General features: G+C 42.9%; 1 protein-coding gene across 1 annotated transcript in view; it reads right to left on the reverse strand.

Annotated features, from left to right (window-relative positions):
• LOC115479045 (chloride anion exchanger-like) overlaps positions 1 to 27,373 on the reverse strand; it is a 49,854-nt gene that overhangs the window by 12,046 nt on the left and 10,435 nt on the right. Inside the window, exons 3-14 of the mRNA XM_030216761.1 lie at positions 22,690 to 22,800; positions 22,336 to 22,496; positions 21,699 to 21,863; positions 20,541 to 20,693; positions 18,245 to 18,327; positions 15,982 to 16,129; positions 11,706 to 11,819; positions 9,958 to 10,035; positions 5,569 to 5,664; positions 4,094 to 4,200; positions 767 to 836; positions 582 to 674 (exon numbers count right to left, since the gene is read on the reverse strand). Coding sequence (XP_030072621.1) covers positions 582 to 674; positions 767 to 836; positions 4,094 to 4,200; positions 5,569 to 5,664; positions 9,958 to 10,035; positions 11,706 to 11,819; positions 15,982 to 16,129; positions 18,245 to 18,327; positions 20,541 to 20,693; positions 21,699 to 21,863; positions 22,336 to 22,496; positions 22,690 to 22,800 — 1,379 coding nt within the window. The remainder of the gene's footprint in view (positions 1 to 581; positions 675 to 766; positions 837 to 4,093; positions 4,201 to 5,568; positions 5,665 to 9,957; positions 10,036 to 11,705; positions 11,820 to 15,981; positions 16,130 to 18,244; positions 18,328 to 20,540; positions 20,694 to 21,698; positions 21,864 to 22,335; positions 22,497 to 22,689; positions 22,801 to 27,373) is intronic.

Below are 27,373 nucleotides of genomic sequence, written 5' to 3' on the forward strand. Positions count from 1 at the left end.
GGGGTTGAAGTCCCTAGAGAAACTAGACTTAATAGCCCATAGATGCAGTGGGCCAAAACCTAGACTTGGGTCAGTCTCCTATGTTTGACCTAAATCAGGTGGCACACCTAGGGTTACCCATCTCCCCCAAGAGAAGTGAGGGCTGCTCCTACAGCACCCCTAGCCTTGGCTGGCCTGAACAAGGTATCAGGCTCACTCTCCCACTTGCAGAGCTAACCATCAACTAGGGCTGTACCAAATATTCATATCTGATTTGATTCGATTCGGCTCTGAATAGTGCCCCCAAATACATTATTCGTATTTGGCCAAATAGTGATTTAAATTCGAATATAAATAATCCAGGGCTCTACTGTGCTAAATCCTACTGAAATAAACACTTGATCTCTGATTTCATGTTACTTCTTTTATTATTTGTTATGTTAAAGCTCAAACCCCATTATTTGTATTCAGCTGAATAATATTTTTCATTATTTGTATTCAAACGAATAGTAAAATATGTTATTCGGTACAGCTCTATCATCAACCACTGGGTGACCAAAGCTGGCATTCCGGTTTCAAAACCACAGTAGGTAAGAACTTACAGCAGCAATAAGTTTATCTTTGAAGAAGTCAATGTTAGCAAAAAAGATTGGGGATGGGCATCTGAAAATCTTCACTCCCTCTGGCTCATATATCTGGTAAACAAAACACAGATGTCAGCATGTAAATGATATTTACATGTATATATCTTGGGATCTTTCTACAGATATATTGAAAAGTTTCTTACATTGACATAGTCTTTTCTGTTTTTGTAGATGTCACTTCCTCCAACATTTGCCACCATCGTACATTTTGGACTGAAAAGAATCAAATACTGGGTTATTTGCATGTTCTGCTTCACTGTGCTGTATTATGTAACTTATGGTTGCCAGTTCTTTTGACTGATACTCAAGACACCATGGGCAACCAACTACCGGCAAGGCAACAGTTTCCTCATCCCTTAATGGAGGCACAAGATGCTCCAAGTCTACTGAAATTTCAGTGGAAACAACTGAGCACACTATGAAAGCTAAGTGTGAGACATTTGCTTTTTCAGGACATTGTGTAGCACATTAAGAACACCACAGAGAATACCGTAAAGGACTTTGACATGTGTCCTTAGAGCCAAAAGATCTCAGCCTTGAGCATCACTGTAACATATTTAATAATGTATCAGATAACGACATTAATAAGGTGGAAAAGTAGGGAATTGCTCAAACAAAGACAATTTGATCCAACAGCAAAAGATTTTTTTGTAGATGAATACAGCATTTATCTATTAAAGTCTGTGGCACGGAAAAAAAAAAGACTCGACATGGCCATGTCACTAACAAAAAATGATGCTGTGAGCACGAGTTGACCAATGTCTCTAATCCCCTGATGCAACATTTCTTGGCACTGAGTAACGGTGGCCTACGCTGGGTAGACTTGAAAGATTTGCTGACAAGCTAAGTAATATTAGTTTAAAAATATAGATTATAATAAAATGATTATTTTAAGAAAAATGAATACTTTTGAAAAATAAGGGAGAGTGGGAGGTGTTTTTGAAGCCAGTGATTAATGAAAAATAGGTTACTTGAAGAAATTTGACCTGTATATATCAGGCTTTTTCTTTCCTGAAAAAAATTATCTGATAAAAATGACAAAAAATATAAAACTTATATGGTATTTTCTGGTTGTGGGAGCCTAGAGCACAATTTTTTGTGAAGTGTGTTAAGTAGTAGCATTCTATAACTTACACATGTTCTTGATGTGTAAATGTAGATGTCAAGTTACAGAACAAGGATGATAAAGGACAATTCTATAACCAGTTGCCTCTCACGTATAAAATTACAGAATATTAATACTTTTGCCAGAATGTGTACATGTACTGTATGTACATATAGGCTAGCATAGTACCTATGTACTATTCTGCAAGGGCACATGCATGTGGCATGGCGCATAGTGCAAGGGGCATACAAATGGGCAGAGCATGGGCAGGCAATGGTTGGCTCTTTCACTTATGTGTAACTTACAGAGTACTGTAAGTTGCATGCATCCTTGCCACATTTACACGATCCCTCTATTTCTATAAAAGTTGCTAAAAACTGCGTGCACAAATTAGGGCATGTGCCGAATTTGCATATCCAAACAGAGAGGGATACAGAGTACAAAACAAACAACCCAAAACAAAAAGCATGTAGAAGTACTTCTATCAATTAAAGGACATGCTCTGGTCTTGAAGGCTTGTTAACAACCAATTATCGGAACTAATTAGATTTAAGTGAAATATATGTGTGTATTAAGTGAAATATATGTGTGTATAACATGGGGGTATTCCTAACACTTACACATATTGTTATAGAATGAGGGGAGATACGTGCCTATTGTAGGCGCATACATTTGCAGCACGTTTCAGTTGGTGCAATTCCTGGGTGTAAGCGTTATTCTATAAACCGTGCCTAACTTTAAGCGTGGCTTATAGAAAAGCGATTTTTCAGCGCCATATATAGAATTCACCCCGATATGTCTATGGCTGGCATAACTGCAGGCAAGTAAATGTTAGGTACACAGATACGACATTATGCTAGTATTCCATCATGGCACCCAGATATTCTTAAAGAGTTGGTTCTCACTGTGCAGCATTGGGGCAACCTAAACAGAGATTAATTTAGCCACCTAACTCCACTCCCCATTTTATATACAGATAAACGCTGGCGCATATATATTTATGCAGCAGCATTTAGTTATAGAATTTTCCCACCTATTTGTAGGCTCAATGTGGCTTACATGGTACCGGAGAGGCGTTTGCAGACTCCGGTGAGAACAAAAACAAAGTGATGTAGTGGTAAGATAAAGTTCATGTGGCATAGAGGGCTATAACCGAACGGGGCCGGCCATCTATAAGGGCGGCCATCTCTAACGCCTGCCCCGTCAAGCGGCGTACCCGACTGTATTATTGAAACAAGATGGCCGGCCATCTTTTGTTTCGATAATATGGTCGGGGCCGGCCAAATCTCTTAGAGATTGCCGGCGTTAGAAATGGCCGCCATTGGTTTTCGTCGATAATGGAAACTAATGGCGGTCATCTCAAACCCGGCCAAATCCAAGGCATTTGGTCATGGGAGGAGCCAGCATTCGTAGTGCACTGGTCCCCCCTGACATGCCATGACACCAACCGGGCACCCTAGGGGGCACTGCAGTGGACTTCACAAAATGATCCCAGGTACATAGCTCCCTTACCTTGTATGCTGAGCCCCCCAAAACCCACTACCCACAACTGTACACCATTACCATAGCCCTTAGGGATGAAGGGGGCACCTACATGTGGGTACAGTGGGTTTTGGGGGTGTTGGAGGGCTCCCATTTACCACCACAAATGTAACAGGTAGGGGGATGGGCCTGGGTCCGCCTGGCTGAAGTGCACTGCACCCACTAAAACTGCTCCAGTGACCTGCATACTGCTGTCATGGAGCTGGGTATGACATTTGAGGCTGGCAAAAAAATGTTTTTTATATTTTATTTTGGGTGGGAGGGAGTTGGTGACCACTGGGGGAGTAAGGGGAGGTCATCCCCCATTCCCTCCTTTGGTCATCTGGTCAGTTGGGGCACCTTTTTAAGGCTTGGTTGTGAACAAAAAGGGACCAAGTAAAGTCGGCCAAATGCTCATCAGGGCCGGCTTTCTTTTTTCCATTATCGGCCGAAGCTGGCTATCTCTTAACCACTCCCCCATCCCGACTTCGCTACCCTGCCAACATGCCCCCTTGAACTTTGGCCAGCCCTGCGATGGAAAGCAGTTGAAGCCGGCCAAAATCGGCTTTCGATTATACCGAATTGGCCGGCTTTAGGAGAAGGCTGGCCATCTCACGATTTGTGTCGGAAGATGGCCGGCCTTCTCGTTCAAAAATAAACAGGATAGCCACATTAGGGAAACGTACAATGGAAGAGTTGAGTTTTGTCCATTACGTACTATATATCTCAGGCCCTTTGTTATGCTGTCATTCAAAAACTCTGCTTCTTCCATGTACTGCAGCTCTTGAGAGTTGAGAATGAACCTACAAAGTAAATTAAGCCATCATAGTGGGCATTTACTTACAACTGCGTGCGGAACACCACTGTCAGAAGTTCAAATCCTACTCCAGCTGCCAGACCAAGGTCAAGCCCGAGTAAAACTGCAGCTATGAAGGTCACAATCCATACCAGCTGTGAAGAGCAAACACAGTCCTAGAATGCTTAACTACATTCAGATGACTAACTTATTTGACATACTGGAGCTGAAGACTTTGCAGACATCATGCAAAACAAGCTAAGGCATACAGGTCAATTTTCAAAAGGTTTAATCTTCCTGTGGGAAATTAGCACAAAAAACCTCAGACTTAGAAAACCTTTTCCCACTGACCAGCTAAATATGTCTGGCCAAGTGTACCTACCCAAATCATGTCCCCAGGAGCTCTTATATGCTTACTTACTTATAGGCTCATATTAAGCCACACTTAAAATATTTTAAAAACAATTTTCTACATGTAAAATATCTTTTAGAGCAGTGGCTTAGCCGGGAGAAGTGCCTTGGGGTCTGCCCCCCCCCCCCCCCCCCCCCATGTTTAGTATAGAGCTGTTTGATTTTGCAGATCAGCCAGCTTTGTGTATATAACATATGATCTATAGCTCGCCTGTGTCTTCTTGGCCTTCTCAGGGACTAGTTAACAGACAGGCTTGCTTGGCCTAAAATAATGGGCCATAAACTTTAAAGCCTCTGTTTGTTTCAAACAGGCTCTGAACTAATACAGAGACACTCTTTCAGTGAAGGAAATATGAGTGTTAAGATATTCAGGAAGATTTGAGGTTACAAAAGGCAAATGATGGATAATTGGGAAAAATACCAAAGAAGCACAATTATGTGAAGGTGACCTTACAGATCAGAGTTGAAGAATACCAGATAAGTAAGAGAGAAAATATAAGGCATTAAGTGACTGGACAAAATTAAGCTTCAGTAATCTGACAAACATCTTGTGGCAGACAGATTTGGTAAGCTTCTAGGGAAATACACAGAAAGACCAGAGAGAGATTTTATTTTCCTTATACTGAAATTTAGACTGGTATAAATAAGAATTAAATTTTCTGTAATACTGGGATAAAAGAATTTTTATTGTAATCATTTATTTATTTAAGCATTATTATAAAAGAGAAAAACTGAACTCTGGAGTGTTTTTCCTTTGCCAGAAGGGCTTTCAGTCTCTTCTGAAGTTGTTTAGGGCAAGGATGGGGGGGGGCTTTACACCCCTCCACTTTGGGCTCAGGCCCCCTCCAAAACTGCAGCACTGTTGAATGGCTGGCTTGAATGCCCAAGCCCCGCCAGCCAAAAAGATCCACCACCCAAACCCCCTCCCCCAGGTACTGCCTCAGCAGTGAGGAAGTCAGCAATATGCTTTCAGCTGTTGACGCTGGCACTCCTCACGCATCTCTAAACTTGTACTGAACCAGATATCTTTACATAGGAAACACAGCATAAGCTGTTGCTTGGACAATAGCAATGCTTTCTAACACAATACAATTCAAGAGGGTTCTACTTACACAATCATATTTGTCTTTTCGGAATAGAATGGGGATTTCATTAAACTGCATCAGCATACCCTTTAGATTGACAATAACCAAAGCTGACAGCACCGACTGTTTAGGAAAGAAAGAGCCATTTTAATTTCAGTTTCTGTTTTACATGTCTTTAACACTTTCTCTGCATACAGATACTGAATCCAAGATGTCTGTGAATCCCCAGAGATCACTATAATTCAGTGGTTCTCAACCCAGTCATTGGGACCATAGGCAGCGGAATGCCTTTTTTGTTTAGGAGGCCAATTTCGACCCCTAATCCCACCCCATCTGTGCCCCTAGTCCCAGCCCCAAGTCCTTGTCTTGTTCTCCTAGGCCTAGCATTAGATCCCATCTCTAACCCTTCTTCCCAGTTCCTGTGTTACCTATGAGCCCCTTCTACCAGACCTAGCATCAGACTCCTTCACCACCTGCTCCCAGCATCAGATTCCTACTGCCACCCCATCATCTGCTAGCATCTCCCATCTGTGTCCATATCTTTCCCCCTCTGTCCAGCATCACCCTTCTGTGTTCCTATCTCCCCACCCCATGCCTAGAATTGCCCTTTCCATTTCTCTTCCTTCCCCTCCTGTCCCCGGAGCTGGTATCTCTCCCTGTCTCTTCCCTCTCTCCTGCCCCCATCCTTATGGATCCAACAAGTGTCCCTTTCTCTTCCATCCCTCCTGAATCCACCCCACCCAAGGGTCCAGCATCTCTCCTTTTTCCTACTACCCTCGCAGATCCCAGAAGCTTCCCTTTCTCTCACCTGCCTTCAGCCTTCCAAACCTGCCTCATGCCAGAAGCTGAAGCACTGAAAACACACTAGCTCTGGCTGGCCTAGGATCTTCCCTTTGCTGCATCCCGCCCTGCTGGAAGCAGGAAGTTACATCAGAGGAGGTGGTATGCAGCAGAGTGAAGTTCTCAGACTAGCCGGCAACAGCATGTTTATAGCACTTCAGCTGCTGGCCAAAAGGAAGTTTGGAGGGCCATGGGGGATGGAGAGTGAGGGATACTGGACTGGGGAGGAGGGAGTGGATGGAGAGTGAGAGATTCTGGACCATGGGGGGGGGGGGGGGAGGGAAAAGAGATTAAGAGATGCCAGACCACAGAGGCAGGGAGCCTATGGGTGAGAGGAATATTTTGGTAGGGCCAGAGCCCAGGTGACCAACCTTGTTCCAACACCTATACTTGGGACACATTCAGCCAATCAATGAATACGCATGAGGTAGGATGCATACAATGGAGGGAGTGCAAGCTAATTTATCTAGTATCATTTATAATGTAAGTTGAGGAGTGGCCTAATAGTTAGGGTATGGGTGGCAGACCTGGGGAACTGGGTTCAATTCCCACTGCTGCCTGACAGTCAGCAGTAGGTTAAGATCCTAGGGAACCAAGTTCAATTCCCTCTGCAGATCTGTGTGACCCTGGGCAAGTCACTTAGCCCTCCTTTACCCCAGGTACAATACTGTATATATCTTAGATTGTGAGCCCATTAGGGACAATGCAAAGTACATGTAATAGAAACTGTAAACTGCATAGTTGCCTCAGGGAACAATTATGGTACAGTGGTGGAAATAAGTATTTGATCCCTTGCTGATTTTGTAAGTTTGCCCACTGACAAAGACATGAGCAGCCCATAATTGAAGGGTAGGTTATTGGTAACAGTGAGAGATAGCACATCACAAATTAAATCCGGAAAATCACATTGTGGAAAGTATATGAATTTATTTGCATTCTGCAGAGGGAAATAAGTATTTGATCCCCCACCAACCAGTAAGAGATCTGGCCCCTACAGACCAGGTAGATGCTCCAAATCAACTCGTTACCTGCATGACAGACAGCTGTCGGCAATGGTCACCTGTATGAAAGACACCTGTCCACAGACTCAGTGAATCAGTCAGACTCTAACCTCTACAAAATGGCCAAGAGCAAGGAGCTGTCTAAGGATGTCAGGGACAAGATCATACACCTGCACAAGGCTGGAATGGGCTACAAAACCATCAGTAAGACGCTGGGCGAGAAGGAGACAACTGTTGGTGCCATAGTAAGAAAATGGAAGAAGTACAAAATGACTGTCAATCGACAAAGATCTGGGGCTCCACGCAAAATCTCACCTCGTGGGGTATCCTTGATCATGAGGAAGGTTAGAAATCAGCCTACAACTACAAGGGGGGAACTTGTCAATGATCTCAAGGCAGCTGGGACCACTGTCACCACGAAAACCATTGGTAACACATTACGACATAACGGATTGCAATCCTGCAGTGCCCGCAAGGTCCCCCTGCTCCGGAAGGCACATGTGACGGCCCGTCTGAAGTTTGCCAGTGAACACCTGGATGATGCCGAGAGTGATTGGGAGAAGGTGCTGTGGTCAGATGAGACAAAAATTGAGCTCTTTGGCATGAACTCAACTCGCCGTGTTTGGAGGAAGAGAAATGCTGCCTATGACCCAAAGAACACCGTCCCCACTGTCAAGCATGGAGGTGGAAATGTTATGTTTTGGGGGTGTTTCTCTGCTAAGGGCACAGGACTACTTCACCGCATCAATGGGAGAATGGATGGGGCCATGTACCGTACAATTCTGAGTGACAACCTCCTTCCCTCCGCCAGGGCCTTAAAAATGGGTCGTGGCTGGGTCTTCCAGCACGACAATGACCCAAAACATACAGCCAAGGCAACAAAGGAGTGGCTCAGGAAGAAGCACATTAGGGTCATGGAGTGGCCTAGCCAGTCACCAGACCTTAATCCCATTGAAAACTTATGGAGGGAGCTGAAGCTGCGAGTTGCCAAGCGACAGCCCAGAACTCTTAATGATTTAGAGATGATCTGCAAAGAGGAGTGGACCAAAATTCCTCCTGACATGTGTGCAAACCTCATCATCAACTACAGAAGACGTCTGACCGCTGTGCTTGCCAACAAGGGTTTTGCCACCAAGTATTAGGTCTTGTTTGCCAGAGGGATTAAATACTTATTTCCCTCTGCAGAATGCAAATAAATTCATATACTTTCCACAATGTGATTTTCCGGATTTAATTTGTGATGTGCTATCTCTCACTGTTACCAATAACCTACCCTTCAATTATGGGCTGCTCATGTCTTTGTCAGTGGGCAAACTTACAAAATCAGCAAGGGATCAAATACTTATTTCCACCACTGTATATCAAGTGCTATAAATAAAAAAATAAAAATAAAAGTGTTTCCTCCAAGGGGCATTTCAGACCTCCTGGTATAACCACATTACAGTACTGTCAAATCTCATTCCTCCTATGAATCTTGTGAAATTATGGGTTCCATATCTGTGTTCTGAGGGAAAAAAATCTGCATACTCGAAAATGCAATGCCTCCAAATGAAGTATTATATTTTAGGAAATCAAAATAAGATCTCATACTTAAACAAAACATGATAGCAAATATATAAAAGAAAAAAAGAAAACCTTTCACCTTGAGGAATTTGGATTTTTCTAATATGAAACACTTCCAAATTAAGGCTAACAAAATCTTTAGCTGGAACAGTGTGATCAGCTTGTACTTCTCTGCCTGCTCCCCCTGCCACCCCTGAGGTTTCCCTTTTGATAGATTACTTTCCATTACTTTGTGCATTTTACAGCAATCTGTTTTAAGCAGGGGAGAAGTGGAAGAGGAGGAATCCAGAATCATCCGTCTGCAAATATGACTGTTTTCACATAAAGCAGTTCTTTAACAATCAAAGCTGGCATTTTTTTCTCCAAATTTGAACACAAGCTGTTTAATTCAATTTATATAATAATGAGATGCTAACCATACAAGAAGGTCTGGGGTGGGGTAAAGGTGGGCTCAAAAAATTATTTGTTTAGTAGCTGAATATTGCTGCTAAATGGAAATATTAGGTTTAGTTTAGGCCTGTATGCTGTCCACACTAACCCCAAAGGGGTATGTTTACTAAAGTGCGTTAAGTGTTTTTAACGCGACTGTAAATTTAAGGCGCATTAAACGCTAACGCGCCTATACATTTCTATGGGCGCATTAGCATTTAACATGCGTAAACCATTTACGCGTGTTAAAAATACTAACGCGCCCATAGCGCCATTTAGTAAACATAGGCAAAAATTATATAAATGGCACTCTAAATTGAGTGTTCAAATTTGAACGTGCATACAATTTGGCCAGACCATTTAATTGGATACAATTGGAAACAATTTGAATTTACATGTGCATCTTTCTAGGTGCTCTTCTATAAAGATGTGAGCGTAAATTTTAAAGCGCTCAAGTAAAAAAAGAGGTGTGGCCATGGGAGGGACATGGGCGGGTCAGGGGTGCAGTATTATAGGCGACAAAATTTAAAAAGTAGAACTCTTCAAGGAAGAAGAATGAATGAAAGAAAAGCAAGTGGGTTACCTTTTGCAATGGTTCCAGGAGAAATCCAATGGCCAGAGTGACAATCATGACAATTATAGCAGACAAGATACCAGCAATCTATGATAAAAAAAAATATTCCATTGGAAAACAACTGCTCAAGATACTGCTTCACAGATGACTGAGGTTTGAAGCTAACATTAAGGTTGTGCACACAGGCAAAAAACTTTCAGTTCGTTTTTGGATTTTTCTGACTTTCACAATTTTCTGGCATTTTTTTGTTTGTTTTTATCAGGCATGTAATTTAATTTAAAAAAAAACCTTTTTAATGTTCTTTAGAACTCTTTAATGTGTGCAAATTGATTGTACATGTGATAATTTGTGAGTTAATGCAGGTTAAATAGATTTTACATGCGCTAAAATATTAAAAGGTATGCTAACAAACCGAGGGGTCCTTTTACTAAGGTGCGCTGAAAAATGGCCTTCGGTAGTGTAGGTGTATGTTTTGGCCGTGTGCAGGATCATTTTTCAGCGCACCTGTAAAAAATACCCTTTTTTTGGGGTGGAGGCTGAAAATGGACGTGTGGCAAAATGAAAATTGTCGCGCGTCTATTTTGGGTCTGAAACCTTACCGCCAGCCATTGACTTAGTGGTAAAGTCTCACGTGTTAACTGGGTGGTAATGGTCAACGGGTGTCCAAATACCAATTACCGCCCATGCCAGAAAATAAAAATATTTTTTGACGCGCGTATTGGACGCGCGTCAAAAATGAAATTACCTCCTGGGCCATGCGTTAGCCAGGCAGTAACTCGGAATTGGCGCGTGTTGGGCACCTATAGGCACTTACGCAGCTTTGCCCTGTTTACTAAGCCGTGTTATAGACGTGTTAGCATTTTTAACATGCATTGACCATGTACGCGCGTGAACCGTGCACGTGCCTACAATATGCCTGTTGGCGCCTACATGGTTAGCGCATGTGCTAATTGTAGGCGCGTTAAAAATGCTAACGCGCCTTAGTAAACAGGACCCTGAATATAAATATATTCCACAAAAGAAGTGTAGCTTATTTTAAGGGGGCAGTTTACTAAAGTTTCAGGCAGGTGAACAGACATTAGCATATGTTAAGTGCCATGTGGCCCATAGGTATAAAATAGGACACACAACATTTGGGGGGGGGGGTTCCTATATATAGCGTCTAAAAAACCGGTGCGGAAATCAATGCCACTAAGCGTATTCTATAAGCGGCGCCTAGATTTAGGCATGGTATATAGAATACGCTAAGTTGATATTACAGTGCCTAAAACTACGCACCTCCATTTACACCAATGAAAATGTGGCATAAATTCTAGCACATGGATTTAGGCACACTGGGCCATATTGTATAACTACACATGTAAATTTCGGAATGCTCACAAAATACACATTTCCCTGCCTGTAACCCACCCCTTTTCGCCTGTGCGCATTAGAAGTTAGGCGCACTGTGTTACAGAATGCGCTTAGCGAGTTGTGCACGTAAATTCTAATTATTGCCAATTTGTGCTCATTATTGCTTGTTAAGAGCTGTCATCAATGTTGATTAGCTTGTTAAGCCAATTAAGTTGCGTGCCTTGTTATAGAATATGCTTGGATTTTGGTGTGGATCTCTAGGCGTGCTGTTTAGAATCCAGGAGTTAGTGTATACTAATGTCAGTCAGCACACGCTAAGCTTTAGTAAAAGGGACCCTAAATGAGTTAGTAGATAGACGCTGCAGGTTAGTTCTCCATTTACTTAGGTTGGGAATTTTCCATACCTGCGACTTGCCTCCTGTGCTCTCCTGTACAGCTGATCTGGAAAGTGAGGTACTCGCAGCAAATCCCCTGAATGATCCACTAAATATGTTACTCAGGCCAAAGGCAATTAATTCCTACCGTAAAAAAAGAATAGGAAACATTTCTAGACCAAATTATTTAAATTGTTAACCATGGTAGATAATCTTATAAATATATGTTGGGTTGTTTTTGGGTTTTTTTTTGCATTTTCAATACAGAACATCAATACAGAATTGAATTAGGATAATGAGCTTATACCAAACACACGCCCCTGTTTACTAAGCAGTTGAGAAGGGGGGGAGGGGGGGGGAACTACAATTCAGAAAGGAAAGTTGGAGAGGCTGACGGTCATACAAAAGGTAGCACAGGCGTCTCTCAGTGATTGTTCATGAGGATCAAGCCAGCAGCAAGGGTTTCTTCCTTATCATCTATCTCTCTCCCCATCCCCCCACCATCATGAGCCACCACCAGGAAATGCACTGGCAATTTGGGCTCTTCTGCCATTTTAGCTAGCTACCCTGTTTCCCCGAAAAGAAGACATCCCCTGAAAATAAGACCTAGTAGAGGTTTTGCTGAATTGCTAAATATAAGGCCTCCCCCGAAAGTAAGACCTAGCTCCAAATTGTATCTTCTGCCTCCCGCCCCCCGGCTGAGCCCGCCCTCAACTCCCCGACATATTACTTTCCATTCCGTTCCGGACACGCCACCCTGCGTTTAAAGCTGTTATTTTAAGTCGCTGCGGCAGCTCGAGTCCAGTCTCTCCCGTCAGTGTCCCGCCTTCCTCTGATGAGGTATTTCCTGTTTCCGTGAGGGCGGGACAGTGAAGGGAAAGGCTGAAGTCGAGCCGCCGCTGCCCTTCCCCACAGATGTTCGGCAGCCTCCTGACACCTTTAAAACTGGGTGAGTGTCCCAACAGAAGGTACATGGGGGGAAGGGGGAGAAGGGGGTATTAGGAACCCTAAGGACTAAGCTTACTTAGAATGCTGTACTTATCTTACGGTAGGTAAAAGGAGATTCTGTGCACTGTATTGCTCAGTCTCCTTCTTTTTCGTTGTAGGGGGATTGTTGTGCCGACTCTTGTTTCACCAAGCTGTATCAAGGCTTCCCCTTAATTTTGTCCAGCTCGACCCCAAAGAGCAGCTTGCCTTTAAAAGGCAACTTAGCCAAGCGGGAGTTAGAGGCGTGGTCCGCAGACCAATGTTTCAGCCAACGCCACCGCCGCGCAGAGACTGTCTGAGCCATACCTTTAGCCGAGGCTCTCAAGACATCATACAGCAAGTCTGCCAAATAAGCCAAGCCCGATTCCAGGGCCGGCCAATCAGCCCTCATGGAAGGATCCGAGGGGGAAGCCCGCTGCACAATCGTCAGGCACGCCCTGGCCACGTAGGAGCCACAAACTGAGGCCTGCAAACTTAAGGCAGCCGCCTCGAAGGACGACCTTAAGGCCGCCTCCAATCTTCTGTCTTGGGCGTCCTTTAGGGCCGTGCCACCTTCCACCGGCAACGCCGTTTTCTTAGTCACCGCAGTGATTAAAGAATCCATGGTAGGCCAAAGAAAGGCCTCACGTTCACTTTCAGGCAAAGGATAGAGGCGGGACATAGCCCTAGCCACTTTGAGGCTCGCTTCCGGGACATCCCATTGAGCCAAAATTAAGGTGTGCATGGCATCATGCACGTGGAAGGTTCTAGGTGGGCGCTTCGTCCCCAGCATAATGGCGGAGCCAACAGGGGCTGAGGGAGAGACGTCCTCCGGAGAGGAAATCTTTAAAATGCTCATGGCCTGCATTAACAGGTTGGGCAAATCCTCTGAGCGAAAGATCCGTGCTGCAGAGGGGTCATCCGCTCCATCCGAGCGGGAATCCGTCTCCTCCAAGGAATCCCCAAAGGACCGTTGGGAGAACTCAGATACGCTGCCCTCATCTACATCAGAGGAAACAGCGTCCTCTAAGGCCTGGGAATCCACCCGAGGGCGTTTACTTCCGGGGGCTTCAACCCCTTTATCGGACAAGGGAGAAGGGGCAGCGTTCTGCATAAGGAAGGCCTGATGCAGCAGCAAAATAAACTCGGGGGAGAAACCCCCCAGACTGTGCACTTCAGCAGCCTGGGCCACAGCCCTAGACGCACCCTCAACCGGCGCTCGTAAGAGCGGGGGAGAAACATGCTGCGCATCCAAGATGGCATCCGGGGCGACACTCCACGAAGGAGCTGCGCGGGAAGAACGGCGCTTAACTTTAGCCGCTTTTTTGCCGTCGCCCAAATCAAGGGCGGCCATGGCATGAACGTCTCCCAGCTCAAGGGCGGTCCAAGAAGAAGCCGTCCGAGCAGAGTGGCCGGCCAAGATGGCGGAGGCAAGCAGCGGGGGATGGGCGTTTATGGCGGGAAAAACCGCCGCACCGGAGGAAGACCCGGGACACTGACCGGCCTCCGAACTGATACCCAACAAGGGCGAATCAGACTTTAATACCCCCGCATCCCCGCTAGGAGCGCACACGCGGTCCGGGGAGCGATTCTTCGCGCCCTCGCCCTCCGACGCCATAGGCCACGTGGAGATCAATCGGGGAACCCCCTGCCCGCTATAAAAAAGGTAAAAATTACCTGCTTCTCGCTCCGAGCTGTAACGACCTGGTGTCCCAGTGAGTAGCTGCAATAAACGTTTAAATAAACGTCGAAATAAACGCCTTTAAGGACGTCCAAATTTTTTTTTTTTTTTTAACGGAGCCAGCGGGAGGGGGGAGAAAAGGAGGGACCTGGCGCCACCAGGTTTGCACTTGCTCAAGAAGAGCCCTCAACCCCAGGCACTCAACAAAACCTAAAAATTAGGCTTGGAGGCCTAGCCAGAGCTGCTGCTGTGTGTGACCACCACCTGCTGAGATAGAGAACATACTGAGGAGTTTCCGGCAGCACATGACCACATATAGGGAGGCAAAAGGATTGCTCTCTATCTCCACCTGCTGGTAGATGGACACAACCCACCAGTCTATGGATTGATCAGCATGATGATATGGAAACGATCGATTCACATCTACCTGTTCCATTCCACTCATTATTCTATAGACCTCTATCTTATCTCCCCACAGCCGTCTCTTCTCCAAGCTGAAGAGCCCTAGCTGCTTTAGCCTTTCCTCATAGGGGAGTTGGCCCAACCCCTTCATCATTTTCATCGCCCTTCTCTGTACTTTTTCTATTTCTACTATATCTTTTTTGAGATGCAGTGTCCAGAATTGCACACAATATTCAAGGTGCGGTCGCACCAAGTAGCACTGCAAAGGCATTAAAATGTCCTCAGTTTTGTTTTCCATTGCTTTCCTAATAATACCTAACATTCTATTTGCTTTCTTAGCCACTGCATACTGAGCAGAGGGTTTCAACATATCATCAATGATGACACCTAGATCCCTTTCCTGGTTGGTGACTCCTAATGTGGAACCTTGCATTACGTAGCTATAGTTCGGGTTCCTCTTTCCCATATGCATCACTTTGCACTTGCTCACATTAAATGTCATCTACCATTTGGATGCCAGTCTCCCAGTCTCGTAAGGCCCTCTTGTGTTTTAACAACTTTGAATAACTTTGTGTTGTCAGCAAATTTAATTACATCACTAGTTACTCCCATCGCTAGATCATTTATAAATATGTTAAAAAGCAGTGGTCCCAGCACAGACTCCTGGGGAATCCCACTATCGTCCCTTCTCCATTGAGAATACTGACCATTTAACCCTACTCTCTTTTTTGTATGTTTTAACCAGTTTTTAATCCACACTACCTCCTATCCCATGACTGTGCCTTCTGTATGTAGCTTACAGACTATTATAAGTAACACATGTGCTTTGCCACACTTAAGTGTGTCCATTTACACCTACCACTGAGTATATGGGAAAATGTGGGGTATAAATGTGTTAAATAAATAAATAAATATAAATAAAGCTCATGCCAAACAATTCATGCCATAAAATCCAGTGTAGTTACACACTGATCCACTGATCCTATGAAAGTCGTCCCAGAAAAGGGGGTGCAGAAATGGGACGGTCATAGGCATTTTGGGGTGGAGCATGGGCATGAATTCAAATTACACGTGCAATTATATCATAAGGGGGTTCCACACATAAATATTAGTGGGGGTATTTGCACCATGTTTTCACTGGTGCAAATGGTCGCACTCAAGTGCTATTCTGTGCAGGGTTTTTTCAGTGACGATTTTTTAGGTGCGATTTATAGAATTCATCCCTGAATGCTTATTTGCATTATAGTTGTCACTTACTTGGTTGCCATCTATGACATAGTCATGCTTGATTGAATACACCTTTGCTACTGAAAAGGCTACTGCAAATCCAACAATTCCAATTGAAAATCCATCAGCCACACATTGTTGAAAAACGTTGACACTAGGTGCTATTGGAGGCTCATATCTGTAAAAAATGAAATCAAAGCAGAGATGTTATTCCCCCTAATTCAATAAACTTGTGCACACAATTTTATGTTTACCTGGATTCTATATATGACTAAAATTGCGTGCACAAATTTGGAAGTGCGGCCAAATTGTGCACGCAACATAATTGTTTAACAAACCAATTGCCGATGATAATTGACCAATAACAAGCAATTGTCGGCACTAATTGGCACTTGTGAGCAACTTTTCAAGCGTATTCTGTAAAGTGGTACGTGTAAGTTCTAATGTGCAGATCTCAGAAGGGGGTCTGGCCATGAGAGGGGCAGGTCAGGGGCATTTCTAGAAGTTATAGCTGTACCTAAGTTAGGTGCGGGCATTTACACTAGGTTTTACTTCGCATAAAAGGTCACTCCTAATTTTAGTTGTGGGCCTGGGCACTATGCGTATTCAATAAACTGGTGTGAGTTATAGAATAGTTCTGAGTTTTTTTCCAGCACCATTTATACAATCTACTCTTTAGTCTGCAAAGCTGAGCATGCAAGTTATAGAATAGTGCCAGTTGAGAGCGTAAAAATTTAATAATTAGTTGCTAATTAGCATGAACTACCTATTATTGGTTCTAATTGGTGTTAGCACTAATTAGCAGTTATGCACGTCACTGCCCTTAGTCAGTATTCTATAAATTGAGCGTGCAAAATCTATCCCATGCAGCTGCAAAAGGGCATGGACCCAGGAGGGGTATGGGTGGGTTAGGGTGTGCTTAGCACTTACCCGTGCAGGTTCTAGGATACTATCTGTTATGAGTCTAACTGCCTACATTTAGGTGTGAGCATTTACACCAGCCTTTAGCTAGCTCCTAAAGTTAGACGTACAACTGTGGACTTAGGCTAGTATTCTATAACGCCAACTGCACGCACAATCGCCATTATAAAATTGGCACTTAGGGGTGAATTCTAAATATGGTGCTGACAAAAAGCACTATTCTATAAACCGCGCTTAAAGTTAGGCATGGTTTATAGAATAGTGCTTACACCTGGGAATCATGCCTAACATTAGGCATGGCCATTTGCACCAACTGAAACACGGTACAAACACATGCGCCTACATTAGATGCATATCCCCGCTCATTCTATAACAACACGTGTACATGCTAGGAACACCCCCTTCTGCCCATGACACAAGAGGGAGCTAAGTTACAATAACTTTTATATAAGGAAAACTGGGGGGGACGGGGACGATGGGAGAAATTACAACTAAGCAAACAATATAGGAGGAGGGGAGTGAACAGAACACAAGGATAAGATGAACGCTGGGACCAGGATGACTCTAGCATTAGATAATATACTCCTCTCTCAACAGCCCAACTCACCCCAAGGGGCTCGGGAGAGAGGGGCAATGGGGGGTAGGAGTGATCATCCTCACTCATAGGCTGCCAGCTTCAAAATGACACTGGCAGACCTCTAGTGATAGTCTTGCAGTACTACCACTAGGGGGGGTCAGATTGCCAAAGAAGGGTGATGGGGGATTTAAATGTTTTAGCCTCACATCAGGGCTGGGGAGGCAAAGCATCAAGCCCACTGGGTCAGCAGGGCATTGAGGTTCCCCCAAGGAAAGGTGTCCAGGGGTCTCCCATTCGGGCCAATGGTCCTTTTAATTATCGCACGTCACCATTGCTTAAAGAGGCCCTTATTTCTTGCTGCCAATGTAGCTGTAGTCAATCTTTCTGAAAAATGGACCCACAAAGCCCTAGTTCACATGCTTGTTTTTAAAAGTTTTTTTTTTTGCATTAATGAGTTTCTATCCATGATTTTGCTTTGCAGCAGCTCCTTAATGCCAAATTTACATAAACTTTCATGCAAAGCGGACTTTACGCCACAGTTTACTACTGCAAAGTGTACTTTTGCACAGTGACTTTGCAAATGTGCACTTCTCGTGAAAAGAAATGCGAAATGCCTGACCATTTGCATTTTTGCACGTTTCTAGGCATTTGGCACTGTTTTTCACATGATGTACATTTTTGTGAAGTCACTTTGCACTTTAGCATAAAGAGCTTCGAATAACCAATAAAAATAGGAAGCGACCATGATAAAAAAAAAAATGTGGAGCTTGAAACAAAATTAAATCATGCACTCACCCCCTTGTTAGTGTTCCAACAACTTCGACTCCATATCTCTGTTTAAAATTACATGCATAAGAAATACCTGTAGCAATGATAGTCTGTAAAATTAAAAAAGATAAACTAAGATTAGATTCAAGTTGAAAGACTATATTTACAAGTCAATATGTAATAGTTTATTGCCTGTTACTGCAGTTTAACACTTATCTGCCTTGAACTTTGCCTCTCACTTATGGTCTGATATATTCAGTGTCTGTAAACTTGTACAATGGTTTCTCCTGGTGGCACCTTTTTCTGTTTTTGTATAGTTTATTGTGTAATAAGTGTCAGGAGTTCGGCCTTGCACTGCCCGTGAGGCCCATCCTTTTATGAACTGCGATACTGGCATGTCGAGCACTGTCTTTAGCAGGGGCCAGAATTTTTGCCAGCCGTGAAGAAGGAATAGAACATTTTCTTAGGTGTGCTTTGGTAGAATGAGAGCGCCTGTGGTCAAGGGTGCATCCTTCAGTCCATCCATCTATACTAGGGCGGCCAGTTTTGAGCCAGCCTGGCTGGTTTTTCAATGGCCAGGCCAGTTGCCAGCACAACCCAAAAAACCAGCACTACAAAAACTGGTATTTTTGTTGTCCCTGACCTCTCTGTCCCTCCTGGGTTCAGCCAGCATTTCTCTCTCTCTCTCTCTCTCTCTCTCTCTCTCTCTCCTTCTCTCCACTCCTACACTCTTGCGTACTGCCAAGCGTTTATGTACACTTCCCACTCTCTGCAGGTCCAGTTTCTCTCCCTCACATCTGCTCCCACTCTCCTCCCCCCTCACCCCCATGCCTTTCAAACTTGCCTCGATTGCTGGCAATGGTGACCGCTGTCTAGCCCTTTCATCTCTGAGACCTGCCCTCATGGAAACAGGAAACAGCATCAGAACACGTGGGACCCCGGAGAGGTGTGGTTTTCTGAAGAGTTTTGATGAGGTAGATTTGTTCAGATAGATTTGTAGAGGTGGTGCATTGTTCACTTATGTATTTAGCTATGGAATTTTTTGAAAAGGTATGTTTTCGTTTCTTTCCTCAATTGAAGGTTCTTAGTGATGTTTCTCGTGGCTCCTGATCTTCAGTGGTTCGCAGGGATTTAGACGCAGGTCCTCCTCCGCTGATCTGTTCGATTGCGGTGGGAGCCTGGGTCTGGTCGCTCTGGTGTCAGCAAGTCGAGGTGGGGGCTCGGTCTCGTCGTTCTGGTGTCGGCGGATCGAGGTGGGGGTCCAGGTCAGGGGCAGCATTCAGCACCTTCGACTCCACTTGCCTGCTGCTGGTGGTTGCGTGCCCTGGCCGCCACGTGGCTATGGTGATTGGTGAACTGCATAAAGATAGGACTGGGTTTTATGCAGTCCTATTTATGCAGTTATCCTATCCACTTAAGTGCTGAATATCACTTAAGTGCCCACAGGTGCTAACTGGGCATTTTCGGTGGCACTGTCCAGTCAAATGCCACTGAATATGCCCAATTGGTCCCGGGCAATGATTTAAATGGCCAGAAACCATTTCTGGCCATTTAAATCACTTTGAATATATACCCCTTAAAAGAGCCTTTTAATGAATTGTATTTATCTGGAATTTATTGTATATTTTCAGTTGGGTTTTGTAGTTATTGTAAATCACTCTGAATTTGTTTTTGAAGAGTGGTATCTGACTGTACAAATATACTTAGATTAGAAAACAGGAATATTATAAAAGAAATCCTACTTGTATATGATGTTTATTATTTAGAAGCTAGAATATTTCTATTATAAAATTACAGTTTAGACTTGATTAACCTCAAGGGTAATATGGCATTTTGTAGCTAGCTGCAGTTAAAGATAAACAGCAGGCTGGACAGACTCTGATATGTATTACAGTTTGTATAAGAATACAGAATATTACTTTTGTACATTCTGGCAGTAATGCTCAAAGATCCCTCAGGGTTTCATATTGTGCAGGTGTTTCAGCATTGCATGCTTTCTGCTAGAAACGCCTGCGCAATTACACATGTGATGTTACATGTGGGCAGCTGAGGAAAGCAAAATAGAATGCATACAGCTAGCTAGGTAGATGGAGGCGAATTTCAAAGAGGGTACGTTAATACTTTTTTGACACGATTAAATTATTATGAAAATTGTCCTCCAAAAGACCACTATTTCTGTAATTGTAAAAGTATGATAAATTAATAGGCAGAGACTTATAATATCATGTTAATACTATGAGAACAAATATGAAAACAATTTTGTTTAAATGATAGAAACCGTAAACGTTTTGCATCACCGACAAAGGTAGGAAACAACTCTTACCACGATCACCTCAATGGGTATTGGCACAGGAAGTTTTGATTTGTAGTAATCATTGAGTTCTTTCACAACGAAGACAATGACCATTATGATGATTGATGTTACAAGGTCTGCAATGTTCGTGTTTGAGATGTCAAGAAAGATTTTTTCCAGAGTCTACAAAATAAGAAAGAAACACCAATTCATTTGCTACCACAAGAAAAGGTTTTCTTAGTTGATCCAGAAAGTACAAAGCAGTCCATATCAAAATGTATAAGTCATTCGAGCATGTAAATGCCTGCTCAGGTGGAGGCTTATAAATATCCCTGGAGTACACCTACATTTAGGTGATACTCTGCTAATTCTATAACTTGGCACCTACTACCAGATGCCAAATGCTCACATTTCTAGAATAGTAGCACTTAAGTACATTATAGGTACCAATAATTGGCATTTAAGCGTGTATGTGATAGGCGCTTTTCTATAAACTATGCACCAAAGTTGCTTAGCACATAACTGCGAGTGGGGGGCATAAATTTGGCAGTAGCATAGTCAGACAGCTGATTTAGGGCGGGCCCAAGATCAAAGTGGGTGGGCCAAAAATTTCATGTCCTCTGCTGCCACCCCCCACCCAAAGCAAAATCCAAATGTAACTTCCACATCCCCTCCTGGCACTCTCCCCCCACCCACCCAAAGTAAGTGAAATATCTGTGCAGCCAACACTGTCCCCAAACTGCTGCCGCCAGACACTGACCTCCACCTATGCTCAATTTCGCACATACGTAAAAACTGAGGATACACATGGTGGAGGGCCTGTGTCTGGTAGCAGCGGTTCAGGAACATTGCTGGTGGCCACCCAAGAAGTAAGCTTGTTTGGTGGGAAGGAAGTCTTCGGCTCATGAGGCTTGGGGATCCCTGCCAGCCACACTGCCAATCACAGAGTTAACTGCAATTAAACTACAAACCTAAAAGTATACGGGCCCCCAAATTTTCTAAGGAAAAGTCAATGAGGAGTTTCCCTTTGAAAATGAACTTGTGTACCCACAGAGCTGCAACCTCCATGGGGACCCTGGAAATGGCCTTCTTTATTACTTTAGTACTGGGTTCAAGAAGATCTCAGAATTGTTAGAATAGTATGTTGCTCTGAGCTGGCTTGCATTACGAAACTGGTAAGTTGCTTACATAAATAGTTGACAGCGGTCCACTAAGTCCAGGAACTGGAAGGCCAAGTACAAATTTCAGCTGTGACACCAAAACATGAATAGCTGCTGCAGTTGTGAAGCCACTGATTAAGGACTCCGATAAATAGATGACTATGAATCCAACTTGTAGCATCCCCAATGCCAACTGAAAAATAAACAGAATTATAAACAATTATCCGAGGAGCAGACAGAGGGGATCATCTCAAGCTTCATTTAGCAGCCATCTTTACCCCAAAAAATGTTCTGATTCTGCAAGTATCAGTCACTTCTTCCTGTATGTTTATATAATTACATAAGCTTCACCATACTGAGATAGACCAAAGGTTCATCAAGCCCATTATCCCATTTCTAATAGTGGCCAAGCCAGGTCACAAGTACCTGCAAGATCCCTAAAAAACAGATTTTATGCTGCTTATCCCAGGAAAAAGCAGTAGATTTTTCCATTTTAATAATGGCTCATGGACTTTCCTTTTAAGAACTTATCCATGCCTTTTTTTAAACCCTGCTAAGCTAACTGCTTTTACTACATGAGACAGTGAGAAATGAAAGACTTCCATGTGTATACCAGAGAAGTTCAATTTCTGAGAAATTGTCTATGTTGCCATTGAGGTACTAACCTGAAAAATCCCAGCTAGGACAGTTACAGATGCCGCTACCATCATTTTCTCTTCCTCTATGGCTAGGGCATCAGCTGAAGTAATATTCATTCCCATGCTATTATCCGGGACTAATCGAGTAACTGCTTGTCCCACCATCAAGCTCAAAACAGGAAAGGGACCTATTGAACACCAAAAGCTGCATGAATGTTTATTGGCTATAAAACATCCCCAACACTTTCCCAAGTGCCATAGTTGTAATCCTATGGGATTTTATGCACTTCAGATTCACTTGGATGCTTGTTTTGCAAGCATTTGGTCAGACATGAAACAGGTCGCAACTATTAGATCCATAAACACTGACATTTAACTCACCAACTGATATGTGCTTAGAAGTTCCAAAGAAAAAGTAGATTATGACTGGAAAGAATGCTGCATAGAGTCCGTACCCAGGAGAAACATTGACCAGCAAAGCAAATGCCAGACCTGTAAATCAGCAAAAAATGTCCACAAATTAATTTTGTGAATTCATCAAGTAGGATTGAGCACAAGCAAAACATAGTTTGTTTTATGCTCCTGTAAAAAGGCATTTTGTTATTCATATTATTTTTGTTGCACACAAACTCCCTAATTCTAGAAACTTGCACGCTAAATTTTACGCTTAGGACACTGGATTCTATAAATGGTGCTCAGAAATGGGCACCTGTAAAGATTGGCACTAAATGTGATTCTATACACCTGCTGACACCAAGTTGGGCAGACTGACCTATTACTGTGTGTAACTTTTTGGAGTGCCCCTGACTCACCCATTCCCCTCCCATGGCCACACCACCTTTTTGAGTTGCGCATTTTGGGATTTGGGCACTAAGGGGGTCGTTTACAAAGGTGCGGCACAGTTCTTAGCGCATGCTAAATGCTAGAGACACCCATATGCGTTTAGCTCACGTTTATTTTCTGGTGCGTGCTAAAAATGCTAGAAGCCTTTGTAAAAGGATCCCCAATTATTATAGACTAGCATACAGCCAGATGCTCTCACAAATCCTAATTGGTGCCAATTAACATCAGTAATTAATTGCTACTGGCCAATTATTGCTTGCTAATGGCCTGTTAGCCAATTAAATTGTGCATGCATCTCAGGATTGTGCCCACATTTAGGTGCCCAAATTGGCTCTAATTAGTCCTAATTCCTTTCCGAAACAAATCAGAACCATGAATAACTATGCAAGTTTCCATACAATGTTAAAAACTGTCCTTTTCAAAAAATTATTATTAATAGGAATTAATCAGTAGTGTAATTTTTGTTAGTTATAGTGTTATCAGTCAAACTACGCTTCATATATTCCATAGTTTAAATCTCCTCTTATTCAACATGTTCTTTACATGATACTTAAATATTCATTGTCTCTTCTAAATCAATTTATGTAACTGTTAAACCTGATCATAATTATGATGTAAGTGTAAGTTGTATGTAAGTCACATTGAAACCACGCTTACTTGGGAAAATATGGGATATAAATGTCAATAAATAAATAGCAGTTATGTGCATAACTGCCCTAAATTGGTAGTCTATAAACTGGGCATATAATTGCAAGGGGGGTGTGAACCTGGAAGGGTCATGGGCTAGTCAGGGGTGTGCTCACTTGTATACACAAACTGCCTACATTTAGGGGCATCTTACCAAAATGGAGGCAGTACTACATTAAACTCTCTTACTAGGGACTTTACACCTAAACTAACATTCCTTTCAATAGTCCCAGTGCTTATTCTCACATCAACACAATGTTCTTACATCATGATCTTCACAATCAATTCAGACTATAATATTCTTGACAGGAATAGTTCCCTTGGTAAAATTGGTTGAGCTGGTGCTAGAACGGCGTAAGGGGGAGGTCCTTGACACAGCCGGGAGGCGAAACATGCATGTTGGACAGCTTTGAGCCCCCAGTCCGAACGCACCTAAGATAAGTGTGCTTAAGATATTAATATAAAATGAATAAAAGCCGATGAAGAAGTTAGTGCTGTTTTGAATTGCTATAAAATCACTATTTGGCAATCTGGCACTAATGAGGCAAGAATATTATAGTCTGAATTGATCGTGACGATCATGATGTAAGAACATTGTGTTGATATGAGAATAAGCACTGGGACTATTGAAAGGAATGTACATTTAGGGGCAGGCAACCATTGAACTAATGCAAATTAGGTGTGAAACTGTAGACTTATGCTAATATTCTCTAATGACAATTGCGTGTCCAACTGCTAATATAGAATTCGTGCTTAGCGTGTATCATCCTGGTGCCTACCTTTAGCCGATCTATAGTGATATGCGCGTTGCTTACATTTTTTAAAATTGTATTTTTATTATAAATATATTTTCTTGTAAATGTTCTAAAGACTCAAGCACAAAACTTGACATTGAAAGATAATACTTGCAACACAGGAAATTCAAAAGACAAATACCTAAGATGTAAGTATTGTTTACATTTTTAAATGCCTAAACGAACAGAATGCACACCCCGTATTACTTGCCTGCTCCGAAAAGGCCCAGTGAAAACTTCTCCCACCCTCGTCAATCTCTTCTAGAACTCACCTGGTTTTGCTTTGCCCAATTAGTGCCTCCCTGTTTTATCCTGAAGTGCATCAAAGAATTATGATGACGCCATGCCAACCTTTTCATAATAATTGATATAACTGGCAAGCATTTTGCAAAGAAGAGGAACTCTATTATCATCACATGATTATATGGATATTTGCTGATGATGTGGAATGTTGCTGATATGGATCAAGCTGTAAACCTGGTGCATATTAAGGTTGTTGGAGTGACTCTTCTTGGGCAATTCAAAAAAAGAAAAAAAAACACCTTCTGTTGACAAAGTCACAAAGGTTAAAAAAAAAGTCTGAAAATGCAGGAAGTCAATTTTCATGACTGTTTTCACCTTCTACTGGTTATTGTACACTAGTAAAAAAGCCCCGTTTCTGATGCAAATGAAACGGGGGCTAGCAATGTTTTCTTCTGTGTGCATGTGGGAGTGTGTGTGTCCCTGCCCTCTGGCCTCTCTCCCCTCCCCCCTCTGAGTCCTTCACTGTTACAGAGCCAGCGATTTGATTTCGTGCTCTGCTGTTTTCCTTCACTGACTGTGTTACAGAGAGGGCGGGGCAGACACTCATAGGGAAACCGGATATCTCGCCCCCTTCACACTTCCGGCTGGAGGCTTCATAGAACGTTGGTGTTGCCTTTTATATAGAGAGATGGGGAGATCAGTTTTCACATCACCCATGGTGCTTTCAGGCCCAGGGTTACTTTACATCTGCAGGCTTACAAGCTGATTTGATAGTTGCACAGTTTGGAAATAGCACATCGTTTGCTCTAGGCATAGTTTCCAAGAGTGTAAAATTTCCACAAAATAGTTGTGCGAGCAAGATTATGTGCAAAATGTACTATGGAACGTTCTCCACTTGTTCAATTTAGATTTTACAGTGTATATCTCATGTTTCTGAATGTTTATTTTCTCTTTGATTTTAGTTTTTAACTTGCTAGTAAAGTTGCATTTCCCATGCCATTATAATAATTATTATTAATATTATTATTCTTCTTATGCTAGTTTCATCATTAACTTTTCCAGGTTAAACCAAAACTAATCTGAATGCTTCTGGGCCCTAATTTGATTATGTGTCTCCTATGAGGAACTATATCAAAAGGTTTTGCTGAAGTCCAAGTACACCATATCCAGTCAAAGAAATCAGTCAGATTCATATGGCACAATTTGCCTTTGGTGAAACCACGCTCTTTTGGATCTTACAACCCAGTGGACTGTACAAAATGTACTATTCTTTACCTTCAGCAGCGCCTCCATTACTTTTCCCATATTTGAGGTGAGGTTTACTGGCTTGTAGTTTCCCATCTCTTTGTTACCGCTTTTGTGAAGAAGGACCACATCTGCTTTTCTCCAAACACATGGAACCTTTCTCATCTCCAGGGATCTGTTAAACGTATGCTTCAAGGGACCCACCAGAACTTCTCTGAGCCCCCTCAGTATCCTAGGTTGTACTCTATCCAGTCCCATGGCTTTGTCCACTTTCAGCCCTGCATGTTCTTCACAAATATCCTCTTCTGTGACTGGTGCAGCATCTATTTCATTTTGCTAGTTACTCGTGGACCTTCTCCAAGTCATTCTTCTGTAGATACCTGAGGAAGGCGTTGTCAACTCTTTATATATTTGGCCATCCTTTCCTTCTGCTCTTGTGTTTGCTTTCATTATTTGTCTCTTTGTTTCTCTCAGCTTTACTATATGTTTGTCCCTTATGGTGTCTGTTTTTCTTTTTTTTGTTGGTTGTTATTGGAAATGCATAGAAGCCACATGCCTGGCCCTTTGTGGTATATCAAGACTCTCTGAATAAATAATATTCTTTTTCAATGCCAGAGCCCCAGCCCATGCAATTTCTCCAAATGGGTTAGTTTTGTGCATACCATAACAGGAATAAACCTCACAGGTTATGTGGAGTATGATCTCAGTCTCTCAAATGTACTGATAACGTTCACTGTAGAGCTTGCATCATGCCAAAAAGAGCTCTCCTCTGGAGTTCGTAAGATGTACAAGCAACCCATCCAGGTGTGCTTGAAAATTCTTTTTTGATCAAGCCTGTGGCACCCAAAATAATGGGAAATATTTATGTATCTTGCTGCCACATTTTCTTGGTCTCAGAGTGCATTTCTTGGTTCTTCAAGATCTTCTCTTTCTCTTTACATGATTCACAGAGTAATCGCTTAGGAATGATACTTCTATGATCAACGCCATTCTGGTGTTTATGGTTTTCTTGCATCCAGCCTTTTATCGGTCAGGTTTGAGAAGTCCCAGGTTATCATAATCTCTTCATTTTCCACAATTCTCTTAGGCTCATGATCCCAATGCCTTTCTGGTACATTGATATTATCATGTTTACAGAGTTTCCAATGAATTAGATGTACCACTTGTTGCGCCTTTCTGTAAATTTTCTGCTTTCGGCACTTCTACAAGATCAGTAGCCATTTACAGCTCTTTCTTACAGAATTTACAAATGT

This window comes from Microcaecilia unicolor, chromosome 10, assembly GCF_901765095.1.
Source record: "Microcaecilia unicolor chromosome 10, aMicUni1.1, whole genome shotgun sequence".
NCBI lineage: Eukaryota > Metazoa > Chordata > Amphibia > Gymnophiona > Siphonopidae > Microcaecilia > Microcaecilia unicolor.